The sequence below is a fragment of the Mixophyes fleayi genome, chromosome 5, assembly GCF_038048845.1.
Source record: "Mixophyes fleayi isolate aMixFle1 chromosome 5, aMixFle1.hap1, whole genome shotgun sequence".
In the NCBI taxonomy this organism is placed as follows: Eukaryota; Metazoa; Chordata; class Amphibia; order Anura; family Limnodynastidae; genus Mixophyes; species Mixophyes fleayi.
The window spans coordinates 104,685,686-104,700,197 of record NC_134406.1 but is presented as its reverse complement, the minus strand read 5'-3'; the positions used below and the strand labels follow the sequence as shown (position 1 = coordinate 104,700,197).

The 14,512-nt window shown below is 39.0% G+C and overlaps 1 protein-coding gene across 2 annotated transcripts in view; it reads left to right on the top strand.

The window, feature by feature from the left end:
- The window catches only part of SPMIP7 (sperm microtubule inner protein 7), a 46,500-nt gene extending 41,187 nt beyond the window's left edge, over positions 1-5,313 (top strand). For both annotated transcript variants that reach the window (XM_075211293.1, XM_075211292.1), the window contains exons 8-9: positions 1,211-1,318; positions 4,072-5,313. In XM_075211293.1, the coding sequence (XP_075067394.1) occupies positions 1,211-1,318; positions 4,072-4,207 (244 nt within the window). In that variant the 3' untranslated portion in view covers positions 4,208-5,313. The remainder of the gene's footprint in view (positions 1-1,210; positions 1,319-4,071) is intronic.
- The last annotated feature ends 9,199 nt before the right edge of the window (positions 5,314-14,512 follow it).

Genomic DNA, 14,512 nt, shown 5'->3' with positions numbered 1-14,512 from the left:
AGTAAATCAGACAACATGTAAATGGTGATTGAAAAAAGTATCACAGACCACACCCTTGGGGAGGTGGGAAAGGTGTAAAGGTGTCTTTAAAAAGCTAAGACCAGTTACAACAAATTGTTAGTCTTTTAGGAAAATCAATAAACATTGATAAGCTGTCCATCTTCCTAGCCAATTTCCCATGGCACAGATTATACAACTCATGTAACTTATACTCTGAATGTTACCCTTTTTATTTTAAACTGCTTTGCTTGTGTATGTTATGTCAATTGTTTATTAATTCTTTTTTATATCCGAATGCTCTGTACTTTTGTATAATGGATCTATAATTTAATAAGTGGCGTCTTTGATACTCTTAACAAATTCATTAGCATGTTAAGAAGAATATAGCTCGACCAAGTTTACCCTGTGAATGCTGGTGTGTGATTTGTTGATACATTTGATTAACAAGCTTAGTGTGTGCTTGCATTTACATTTGTGTAACAGTCTGGAGGTGTGAAGAGTTAACCCTTTGTTTGCTGGTGTGGGCCTTGCTAGCCTGTGGGTAGCCAGAAGCCTTGTGTACCAGTGTGGGACAGTATATTGGGGTCTTATTGCCCATATTCAATAGGTGGTGGCAAAATCTGAAGTGTGTGGGGGTGTGAGAGCGCTGTGTGGGTGATAAGTAGAGAGAGAGACTGCTAGCTGGGATGGTGTGTTACAACATACAGCAAACACCCGAAGTCACGGCAGCTGGGAGTGTGTTCGGGACAATGGGTTGTCCTGATGATATAACACATTTAGAGCTAACCATTCTTTCACGAGTAATGTCCTCATTTTTATTTTAGGGATACAGTAATGTCTTTGTCTTGGGCTCCTTTTCAGGGAACTCTAATTCGCATTTTTTGTTGTTATTGCTATGTCACAGTTGATCTTATATTCAGTAAACGTTTAGCTTCAGAACAAAACTGAGGAGTTGCTATTTGCACAAAAACATCTCCTGAAAATCTTTTCAAATTATAACCTTGCAATGTCCCAGGATTACTGTAATTGTAGTTTGTAGGTGGACATTGCTAACTAATGTGGTTTATTTAATGAAAAATTATAGGAAAAATATGACGCAAAATGAATCAGTATGTTTGTTTGTTGATTTATCTGTGGTATAACCTTGAAGGTGATGGTATCTCATTGTCATCGGCATTACTAATGTTATTTACTTTTCTTTTTTTTTCAGCACTCCAAACATCCCTGGATACACTGGCAGGGTTCATTGGATGGCTATCCACCCAGCAAATTCTAATCTTCCATCTCCCTTTTTATCAGCAGACACAAAAATGAATGGGTATGTGTGAGTTGCATTTCTGAAAGAGATTTCATGTGCTTCAGTGTTAACCCTCTGGAGTGCAGCTTAAATGTGTACTTTCTGCAGTTCATGAAGAGCTTCTAAACTGTCAGTGACCATTTACAGCTGTTATTAATGTATGGAAAGAACTATCACAGAATGTATAAATTAATGTAATGGCAACAATTAAACATAGTTAATTTCAATTATATATGGGCGATCTTAAAGCAACATGGTCCCAAACCAGTTTTAAACATAGCAAGAAACCTAAAATTGCACAGTCTTTCCAATATAAGGAAAAGGGGCAATCTGGGGTAAAAGCACTAGTTGCTTTTAAATTAGTGCCATTTGGACAATGACTCAGGGCATTAACCAATACCTGTCCTTCATCATCACTGTTATTCATACTTTTTAGCTCATGACACTGACCTTTTCTACCGCCCAACACTCCAGGGTGCTTTTACTGAGCTGGGATGGTCAGCTGGCAATAGTAACATTTTATTCTGCTATATGAGTCTCTTTGTGGTGCCACCCAAACCCTTGTTGTTGCACTTCTATGCAGCCAGTGACCACACTGTGAAAGTAAGCCGAGTGCCAAGAGGTGATGTAACAGAAGGGAAGACACATGCAGTCAGCTCGGGTCTTATAACGCTAGGTAAACACTACAGTGTTTTCAGCCAGCTATCGGGCCAATAACCCTATAAATGACCGTTCAGCCAGATATCATATTAGTGTGTATACTTACACAATGAACGAGAGTCGTTTCAAAGTACCGATTGTTGTTTCATTTGTTTACTCATCCTGTTTAAAAATCTCGTTCCAACCGCTTTTTGAACCTGCAGAGAAAAGGATTCACGACCAATTCCTTGACCAACTGCCAATAGTTCCTCAAACAGTGACTCCTTTCTGGGCATGTGTATGCCTCTCCTACATTGTGCGGTGTCCGAACATCAAGCAAATTGGAATAAATATGCACCATTTTTTTATTATAATGTAACAGAATGCACCTTATGTTTCATTAAAGTTTTACAAGGATTTATATATATATAAATGTGCTGTAGAATGAACAGCGATGACGTGTTTCCTTTTCCTGAATCTGAGTTTGTGGGAGTCTTTTTGCCAGTGATGTTTAGCCCTTTTTTTTTATTTCTTCGGCATAACGCTGCAGGGAGGCCAGATATCATTTCAGTGTGTACGGAATCTTTTGAGCCAACGTTATACCTGTCAAAAAATCGGTGGGTGGACGGTTGCAAAAATTGTTTAAAACATGTATAGTGTGTACACATGAATCGATCATCCGATCCGACCTTCAGTCGTATTTACAATCGTTGTTGCTAACACATTGATCAGAAAATTCTGCAGTGTGTACCTAACCTAAGAGTGTGTACATGGTATCAGCCCTGATAGTATAATGTAAATACATTCCTTACATATGATTAGCACATGTGAGTACAAATATGGATATGAAAGTAGACATAAGAGCAGATACATAGAAAATGTAAACCATAATACAGAAAAGAAAATATATTTTTTATAATACATACATAACCATGATGAAACAATCTTTAAGGAAACTCACGTGCCTCACCTGTTTGCACCAATTAGATAGATTGTGATCACTCATTTTCAATTAAACAAAATGGGATAAACTGTAACATGCTGTGATAACTGCACCATGGTCTATCATATGAAGTGCAATAAAGTCTATTTCATCCATTATAGAGCATATTCCCTGTCCTTGTGTTATTGATGTGTGCGGCTGTACTGTAGCATGAACAATGGACATGTTTCATTTAAAAATAATATCGACATGAGTTTTTTCTTGTTTTCATAATATCCCTGTTCTAAAACTTATTAGGTAACTGCTGCATGCTTGTTTTAAACAAATAGGATAATCGAGTGTAAATTGCATAGCACACTGTTCACACTTGTCAATTTAAATATATGCAGGGATTATGGCTACTCAATTTAGTGAGTTCAGCTCCGGAGTCACCAGATCGCACCCTTAGCCTAAAAGTAACATGCTCCATCTGTACAAGTGCAAAAATGTAATACAAAATGTAGACCTAATTAAATCATCCTCTTATAATCGCTGATTTTCCTTTTTTATTTTAGATATTCATGGTGTGCTTCTTGATTTCAGATAGTGATCAATAGCCTACAAACAGCCCTAGCAACTGTTTGTTACTTATTTGCAGATTCAGATAAATGTTCACATAAGAGTTTGAGTACTAAGAGGGTGAATGGAAAGTGGCACTAACACAGTGCTTAGTGACACCAAGTACATTACCTATACACCCTCAAAATGGTATCTATTGCTGTTGGCATTGGCTTAATCATAAAGGCAAGAAGAAACAACATTAGAGGGTATATTTTCTAAACTGTGGGTTTGAAAAAGTGGATATGTTGCCAGTTAGCAACCAATGCAGTGACGTACCTATATACATGCTAGCTGTAATTGTTAGCTCATGACTATACATATTTGTATTATGATGCTAATTGTATTCATGTATCTGTTATTATGTTTACTGCATTCATATATGTCATATACAGTATGTACAATGATTGTCCGGTGCTATGTAATCTGTGGCTACCTATAAAATAACGCTGATGACAAAGAGATAATGGAAGCCCTGAAAAGTTTAGACAAATATAATCTGAAAATGTATATAAATATAAAACTATTCTGTTTCTCTGTGGTTTGTATAAAGCCTAAATTATATAATAATACATTCACTTTACTGTGTTTTCAGATCTCCTCTTGGAAGTAGAATTGGAACTGCATTTCAACACCACGGACCTCTTTCAAAAATGGTTACTACAGTTTCACCAAGAAATCCCTTCAACAAGGTGGAGAAGAAACAAACTGTTGAGTACAGTACCATATAGTTGATGTCAGCAGAAAATAAAATTAGAAACACAATAAAGCCACATACATTTTTCTGGTGATGCCTTCCGTTGTAAAGTCTGAGTGCAATATGCAGCAATACCCTACACAAATCTGTTTTTATATGCACAAAAAAATCTTAATAGTTAAATTTTGACTTAAATTTTGTCATTTTTTTTTCCTCCAGTCAGAGCCAAGGGCGGGGGGTATATATATTTTTTTTCTTATGGGATCTGTGCTGTATGCCCTTATGGTATTTTGGGTAGATCCAACATTTTTTTTTCAGTCACTGTTACATTTTTTCATATTCGTACATTTATCTGTGAAAATGTAAAACCGCCAGATCCTTAAACTATTAGCAATATTTTTTATACTGACTTCTCAAAAAGCATGTTCTTTCTATTTGGAAATGTCTTTCAATGAGCTGGAACTACATTGTATTATTGGCAAATTATTGGGTTCAGCAACCCTGACTGCTGAATAGAATGCTAACTGAAATATTCAGATGTATTCATAACAACATCTGTGATATTTTGAAAGGTTTCCAAAGTAAAAAGCAAAAAGTAGTACTGCACTGTTATAATAACTGTAAAGATTAAGCAGTATAGAACAGATAGAATAAGATATAAGGACTATAGTCTATACAGTGATGTGTAACTTCAGACAATTGTAAAAACCATATGGTAAAAACTGACCCAGAACATTCTTGGTGTAGTATTTAAAATCACATATGTCACAACATTCCTGACTTAGAATCTGGACAAATGAGGCTACCCTCCCGAACTGCCCAAATAATGCCCTGATCTACCCTTGCCATGTACATATCGTCATGAAACCCTGTACCAATAGGCCACACTCATTTAGAACTGCGTAAATATGGACTGTTGGGAAATGTGAAATAATTAATTGAAAGTTACACCAAATAGAGGTGCTTTACTTAGTCGCTTCATTATATTCAAGGACACCATAAAATCTATAGGTTTTATGCACAATATATTGCTAGCATTCACATTACCAAGCTTACATGACTTTGTGAATCTTTAATTCTCATGTAAAGAAAAGTTTGCAATTTATGTTAAATACATTTGCATGATCACATCAAACTGTTAAAAAAGCTGCATAAAGATTTTCAATAATAAGTAATCATGTTATATAGTACTATTTAATTTCTGAAAAAATGAAATCCTGATATCCTTTGGAATGCATTGTGCCGTGGGATGTCTGAGTAAATTAAATTCTCCTTTGCACACTAAAGCATCAATTTCCTTATGGTAATTATCTGCAAGATTGGATCTGTCAGTAGCATGGAAGCAAAGCCTGACACTATACCCTCTTTACAGAAAATGATTACAAAAAATTAAGACGAATGAGTAAAATTAAGGATGCGTCTGCTAAGCTAATATAACGCTCTCATAGATCACTTTATGGAGATACAGTTCTAGTGGATACAAGACTTTTAATGACTGGTTGCATAATGAGGTGAAGTCCATTAGATCGCTCAGAGGCAACTGATTGTGAAGGTAAGGGGCTTATAAAATGATTTATTTAGCCAACAAGTAATAATTTATCATATGAGGATATGACGAGTTAAATAAAATATTTAAAAAATCAAAGTAGTATAGGATCAATTTCAATAAAATGTAACTTATTCAATGCTCCGTAAAAAAAACACGTTCATAATATTAGGAACACTTGTCAAAGACATTCTATGGTAACAAAAACATTTATTAGTGACCTTTGATACACTAAAGTCCCATTGTCACAAAAATATGAATCTCCCACTCATTTTATAACACATAACAAGGCTTTTGATGTTCATTTCACTCCTGACTGACATTTGGTTCCAGATTTTTCCTTTCTTTGTCAAGGACAATTTAAAGAAAGTAAATGGAAAGTCAACTTTGTGCATTCTTTAAGGCAAACATAAAGTACCTGCATACCGTTTCAAAAGTATATGCAAACTTTATTACCTACAACCTCTATTGCTTAACTTCATCATAAATCTTGGATATTTTGTAACATATAGAGCTCATTTAGAGTTGAACATACATCTGTTTTTGTTTTTGTACAATAAACACATTATTTTTATTATTCTTTATTTATATGGCACCACAAGGTTTCTGCAGCGCTGTACAAAATATAATACAAACAGTAGACCATACAGGGTACAACAATAAAGAGGAAAAAAAGTAAAACCAAGACTCCAAAAGCTCCAAGCAAGGAAAGGACAGTGACGTTGGAGAGGAGAAAATGTTTTTGAGATAGAAGGGAAGAGGACCCTGCTCATAACAGCTTACATACTAAAGAGGGGCATACATTAGGCAAAAGAGGAGTCAGTGGAAGGGATCAAGCACAAGGGGAGTGTGAACAGGGAAGTGGGAGGTGAGGAAAACAAGTATGGAGAAGGTTCGGTGGATGGCTGGTAGGCTTTTAGGAAGCATTACGCATTTACTACAAAATATATTTTGCATATGTGGACGTGTAGACAGCAGTGGCAGGTAAGCATAGGCCAAGTACAGTATGGACGCGTTCATGTAATTGCAACACAATGTGGACATCTAGATGTGGTGATGGTGCACACGCTGATGCACATTTTAAGAACATGGAATGTACAGCAGCAATTTAATTTTGTTTGTCCCACTGACTCACACTCTGGTATTAGCTTTTGTGTAATTGTACACTTTTTTACAGTAAAATATCAAATTTTGTTAACTACAGAGGAGTATTTAAGTTTAAAAGGTGCTTTATAATAAAGTTTAGTAAATAAGACATGATGGGAATTGTAGTTAATTAATAAGTGTCTTGCTCTTTGTCCAAATGCTGCTTTTGCTGCCCCTAAACTTGTGCTAATGGAGGAAGGTGGCTCATTTCAGAGATGGTCCAAAATGGGAGTCATTTGCTCTTAAAAAAAAAAAAAAGCACAGGAAAAATAGCATATTGCCGTCCCTATACAGGGTTGTACACCTCTTATAATGCGCCTGTCTGCGCAGCAGCAGCATATGCGCCTGGCATATGGCAAGTCATCATCATCAGCGAGTATTTGCACCTGTCCAAGAGCAGGTGCAAAAGATATGTCTCCTAACAGGCATATATGCGTGCCTCTGCAGGTCTGAATGAGCTGCATTTTACTGTACTCGGACAACATTAGAAATCCTCTTCCCTCCCCCATCCTGCCTCTCCAGGTACAGGTGTAAGTGCCAGAATCGCGCATGTCTGCAATGGCGTATATGTATGCACCAACTTTCTAGGTATGCACAGAGTAATTTAACGCAAGATAAGTCCCTCTCTGCACACTAAATTTCAGTATGCTGTGCACAAAGTCAGAGACAGTGAGTCTGGCATGTACAACTGACCACACACATCCCATTATAAATTTGTGAAAGACAATTACTTAATTCAAGAGCACATAAAAATTCTCACAGCCGTGGTCAAAACAATGAATAATAAGTAACATCAATTATTGTGTATCATATTAAGATCAATTGTACGAGTTTCAACTGTATTTAATATTATTGCAATACTATGATAATCCTATTCTTACTCCTATCCCAAGATCCAGCTCTATTTACAGACAATAAAGTCCATATATGCAAAATGTATTGCGGAATGGCATTAAACGAATGTAGAACAGGAAGTTTGTATTGCAGAAAAACTTAATTCACACAAACTTTCTCACAACTTAGTTTATCTCTTGTTTAGTTTAAGTGAATATAGAAGTACATCTATGCTTTATTATTCTTGTGGTAAGTTTCTATAAAAAGTTGTAATTGATTTTAATATCCCCTCTTTTCCCTTTGAAAATCATGCGAGAATCTTCTTTCCTGCGGTGGTCCAAATGTAAAACATCAAGTAATGAGAATAGATAGACACAACTTTATATATTATAGCCACTAATTATTTAATTATTGTCAGCTGGAAGAGTCAATACGCACGCAGCCAATCAGAAGAGGCTAGATAGTGCTGCTGAAAGTAATCATTTTTGTCTATTGTTGCACCAGTCTTCCAGCACACAAAAGAGATCTGCCTCCTAAAAGGCCTATTTGTTCATCCACATCTAATTGTGTCTTAATTACGTGAGCATGTACTAACTGTATTTAGCCTACAGCTGGCCTTCCCTGTTTGGACTCTGCAGGCGTAATTAGATGCAAGTTAACACTATATAAGGACATATGCATGCACATTATTGGTTGGGCTGTGCAGTATGGAAATGCAAATATTATGCAAGAAAAACAGACATATGCCAACCAGGGGCGCACGGAGGATTATCGGGGGTTGGTAGGGGTTCTCTCCGCCGACCAAAAAAAAACAACAAAACCGCGAGAGAGCTCCGTTTAGCCAGCGCTCTCCTATACAGCAGCCGCGGCGCTGTCTAAGAAGCGTCTGCGGCGGTGCTGTATACAATACAGTGGCAACTTAGTTAGCACAGGGGGGGTTTCTAGAGACTCAGAAACCCCCCCTGCGTGCACCACTGCCAACTTTAAATGAGCTCCATAGAGAATAGTTTGCTGCTCACTTAGCAGGCATTTATCAGATCTAGTGTAAAAGGGGGTAGAGATGTTGGAGAGCAGGATCCTGAGGATGGCACCTGGATTATAGAAGAAGGGGTGGATTGAAGAGTTTTAGCGAGCTGTGTCCTGATCTGATAAACCCCAATATATCAAATTGGCTGATAATGGGGATGTCAGCTTAGGAGTAGCGACAGGATAATTCCATTACCAACCAGGGTTCTCCCAGGGCCAGCGTCGCCCTTCCGGCAATTTGAACATGTGCATGTGACCCTTTGGGTCCATCAAAAAGTACCAATGCTAAGTTAATAACTATACTATTTACAAATTAAAGGAAATACATTTGGGGAGAACAGAGATTGAAAACGAGGTAGTAATACAAGGTGACAAAAATGAGTATTAGCTCATAGTTAGGCAGCAGCTGCAAAGGAAAATAAAACCCTACAATGCATAAAAATGGGGAAAATGCATGTGTCGCAAAGATAGTACTACAATTTTATAAGCCACAAGTTATACCACATCTTGAATACAGGACATTTTGTTGGACACCTCACTATAAGGAGGACAAAGAACAAGTCATGAGAATTCAGAGGCAGGCACCCTTATTAATAAAGGGAATGGTTGGGTTAGATTATAAAGAGAGGTTAGAAAATCTTGGTTTGTTTACTTCAATAAAGGTCAACTGATTAATATGTATAAATGTAACAAAAGTCAATAGAAGTAAACATCTAGTGAGCTTTTCTTATCAAGGACCATACAGAGGACAAAGGGTTATGAAATGCTAATAGAGGAAACAAGGTTTCACCATCACATAGGATGGGATTCTTTGCTCTAAGGGTGTTTAATCTCTGGAATTGTTTTACCACATCAGGTGGTGATGGCAAATTCTCTAACCAAATTTAGGAAGCTATACTTATAAGAGGACATCTTGGAGGTAGTTGACACAGGGGATTTATCAAGTTGCCATTTTTTTTGCGTTCAGGAACGATTTTTTTCCCCTTTGTGAGACTAAACTGGCATCTGTAACACTACATAGTTCTGTGCTCTACTATATGTATTTAATTATATGGAAACAAAGGAAAGCTCACATGTAATAACATTAACGATTTTTTCCCCCTTTGTGAGACTAAACTGGCATCTGTAACAGTACATAGTTCTGTGCTCTACTATATGTATTTAATTATATGGAAACAAAGGAAAACTCACATGTAATAACATTAATCCTCTTGTCACGGGCACTAGGAGTCTTTACCCAGGGATCACCAGGTGATGGACTTACCAGAGCAGTATAGATGGTAATATGGAACTCTGGTAGCGGGGTGATCACGGAACAGGAGACAGTAGATGGTAGAGAATGCTCGGGGAAAGTCTATGACTAGCAGCACTGGTAATATAGAGGTAGTAGTACACGAGGAACTGAATGGACAAGGAAACGTGAGGGTAGTCAGTGGTCTGCGGTAGCAAGTTGTACCACTGCTATAGTGAGGAGGAATGTCCAGCAGCAACGAGGAGGTGATGAGAGTCAGCGGTCTGCGTTTAGCAAGTTGTACCGCTGTCTAGGTGAAGGAATGGAATCCAGGTGGAGGTATCCAGGAAGTCAGTGGTCTGCGTTAGCAAGTTGTACCACTGCTACGTGTAAGGATACTGGAACAGGTGACTCAGGAAACAGGGATCAGTGGTCTGCCTCTAGCAAGTTGTACCACTGAATATATATGTGAGGAGGAGCACGGGGAGAGAATGCAATACAGAGGATACACGGGCACACTGAACTTGATCCCACGATGATATGCACAATATAGTAATGACTGAACAGCACTGCACAATAATACAAAGTCACAGGAACTATCCGGGCAAAAGATAACACAGTCAATGATGGCAATAGTCTCAGCGGATAGTAAACTCCAGAGGAGAACAACTCAGTCCAGCAAGATATGCAATACACCAGCACAGTCAATGAGAAGTATGCATACCGTGGTTCAGGAGCAGGCTGTCAGACAGGAGTGCAGAGATACCTGAACGGCTGGAGGCCGGCAGGATGCGAAGTCCCAGGAGAGTGGAAGCGGTAATCAAGTAGGTGCAGCGCACAGGTAGGTAGACCAGCAGGGATAGAAACAAATACTCAGGAAGCAGTAGTATGTAGAACTGGATTCCTGGAGAACCCTGAAGAGTAGAGATGGTCTAGACGAGATGAAAGCAGTGAGGCGTAGATCCGATGCGGACTGGCGAGTTGACACCGGCAGGAACACTGAGAAGCACGGAGAGCGGATCAGCTGCTGCAGACACGAGTAGAACTGAGGGGTAGCAGCAAGCAGGACTCTGCAGGTACACGGAGGTAGCGGACAGAAATCAGCAGGTGCAGTCACGATGAAACACGGGAGAGTAGAGCTGAGCTGGAACTGTTGAGCACGGAGAGCAGCAGATAGGAATCAGCTGGTGCAGTCTCGATGAAACACGGGAGAGTTGAAGTGAGCTGATAACTGTAGTGCACGGAGGCAGCGGATAGGAATCAGCTAATACAGTCACGATGAAACACTGGAGAGTTGAAGTGAGCTGAAGACTGTAGTGCACGGAGGCAGCGGATAGGAATCAGCTAATACAGTCACGATGAAACACAGGAGAGTTGAAGTGAGCTGAAGACCGTAGTGCACGGAGGCAGCGGATAGGAATCAGCTAATACAGTCACGATGACACACAGGAGAGTTGAAGTGGTCTGGAAACCACAGGAGAGTTGCAGGGGTCTGGAAACCACAGGAATCAGCTGAGCTGAACACACGAGGAAACACAGGAACACCTTCAGAGGCTCATGGGGGATGAGACTCCAAGATCAGGCAACGAGGTATGGAACTCAGGTGCTTTAAATAGGGAGTGTTGCCTGATCAGCCAATTAACTAAAAGGAACAGGTACTGAAGGTTTGAAAGGGCTGCGCATGCGCAGACCCTCAGGATGGTGGACGGCCACGGTTCCTAAACACACGGGAAGAAGCACTCACAGTCTGGTGAGTGACACCTCTACACTCACCGAAACATTATTAATGCTATTATAGCTATATGTCAAGCAGTACTCTGTAATAAATACACATCATTTAGTTACACATATTGCAATCGTGCTAAAGGAATGGCATGGCCTAGCCAGATCCACTCTAAAAATTATCAGGAATTTAATTGGAATTTTAATATGATCATGCTATGTCTTTTAAGGGGGTTTAATCTTACCTGCAGTTTTTAAAGGCAAATACTCCCCCAATCTTTATTAGAAACCTAGAGAATCACATGATACAAGTTGGAAAGTGAAGTGAGCTACAATAAGGGTTTGGTCAGCATGGGAATCGGGGCGGGGGACACTTGTGGTTATTGCCTATTTTCTAGTCATTTATTTTTTACACAGTGCATGGTATGTTCTCAAACATAAAGGGGCACAGTGAGATGGTGAAGAAGCACAGTGTAATGGTGAAGGGGCAGTGTACTCATGAAGGGGCACAAGTTAATGGTGAAGGGGCACAGTGTGAGCATGGGCAGCACGGTGGCGTAGTGGTTCGCACTTCTGCCTCACAGCACTGAGTTCAATTCCCGACCATGGCCTTATCTGTGAGGAGTTTGTATGTTCTCCCCGTGTTTGCGTGGGTTTCCTCCGGGTGCTCCGGTTTCCTCCCACACTCCAAAAAACATACTGGTAGGTTAATTGGCTGCTAACAAATTGACCCTAGTCTGTGTGTGCCTCTCTCTGTGTGTGTATGTTAGGGAATTTAGACTGTAAGCTCCAATGGGGCAGGGACTGATGTGAGTGAGTTCTCTGTACAGCGCTGCGGAATTAGTGGCGCTATATAAATAAAATGATGATGATGATGATGATGATGAAGGGGCACAGTGTGATGGTGATGGGGCACAGTGTGAGCATGAAGGGGCACAGTGTAATGGTGAAAGGCAGTGTGATCATGAAGGAGCATAGTGTGATGGTGAAGGGGCACAGTGTGAGCATGAAGGGGCACCGGGTAATGGTGAAGGGCAGTGTGATCATGAAAGAGCATAGCGTGATGGTGAAGGGGCACAGTGTGAGCATGAAGGGGCACAGTGTAATGGTGAAGGGACAGTATGATCATGAAGGGGCACTGTGTGATAGTGAAGGAGCACAGTGTAATGGTGAAGGGGCAAAGTGTGAGCATTAAGGAGCACAGTGTAATGGTGAAGGGGCACAGTGTGATGATTTTTGTACATATTGTTGTTTAATTTTGTTTGATCTTATTCCTCTCAATGACAGCTCTAAATTGTTCTTTGACAGAAATGTAATTGAAAAAAAAATATAAAAATATTCTTTTCCATTGGATTTATGTGTATTATTTTTGCAAACTACTTAATAAGTTTTTCTGTCTTGACCTAAATACTTATTACGTTATTTTGACCCAACTACTTATAAAACGGGGCTGCTCGGTAGTTATTTTGAAGGGGTGCCTTGAAAAAATTATGGAGACCCTAAAGGTGCCACGAACTGATAAGTTTGGAAACCAGTTGCATAGTTATGTAAAATAAAATTGATTTCCTTAACAATGTAAGAAACATTTCACCTAATAAAAAATTACGTTTCAATCTTGTATGCAGCTAAAAGTGAGAAAGCTTAAAACTAAAAGTGTTTTCTCCAACCTTGATGATGGTTCTTTTGCTGATCTCCATTGAGAAGTTTGCTAATTATTATTATTACGTTTCTGTGTGAGATCTATTCACAGTATTGCAGATTCCACTTTAAAGATGCAGCACCTTAGGGCCATCTTAACAACATTATGGGCCCCGGGCAAAGCAGTGCACTGGGGCCCCTAGATATAGATATAGATATATAGATGTATACAGATACAGATATAAATATAGATATATAGAGATAGAGATAGATAGATGTACTTGCTCAGTGACCCTTGTAGGTTTTTTTTTCAGGTTTTTTTTCTTTTGCAGGATTATTATTTTTTTCTCATTAAGAGCCGTGCCTATGGGGCCCCCTTGCCCGTGGGGCCCCCGGGCAGCTGCCCATCGTGCCCAATGGAAAAGATGGCCCTGCAGCACCTTCTTATGCATGGAGTGCCATTTGTACTTGAAATGAAAATTATGTTACTACAAAAGTGTTTACAGTACTCCATTACCTTAAGACACAAGATATCTAAAGTTAGAAAAATACATAAGATTGAAAAGCTCTGGTGAATTAAAAATGAAGATGTAAGTTCCTGACGTCTGCCACTAGAGGGTCACATGGTGTAAGAATCAAACGTATTTAAAAAAACAAATACCACCTCATATATCTAGCTCTTGTAGAAATATCATTTATATTTCTAAGGAAGGTATTATTTACTTATAAAGAGAAGCTTTTAAGTATGTAAAGGTTAGTTTTGAGTGGCAGCAAAACTGACATCATGTAAGAAAATGGTGCAAGATAATATTTGTTTTCTCATAAAGCTGCTCAATATTTTGTATTTTCTTCAATAATACTGTGAATGGCAAGGAGTGAGCCAGGGCTCTGGAGAAATGCATACAGTTCAACAGGAGCTTTATTAGACCTAAGTGTAGGAACATCAAGCACTGCAAAAGAGGAACAGGAATGAGGAGGTTAAAGAATGGATGTGAAGGTACTGTATATACAATATAATGAGAATTTATACCAGTAAAGGATATCAAAGAGTGAGCCAACATATTACACACCTTCATGTTTCTAGTTGTTTCCATAATGGGCCCACTTTTACTTATGAAGGGCATAAGACCATCCTGTATGAGGAAGAACAAAGACATGTTTCCTCACATGTAGCCGACTCCCATGCCACACATGTT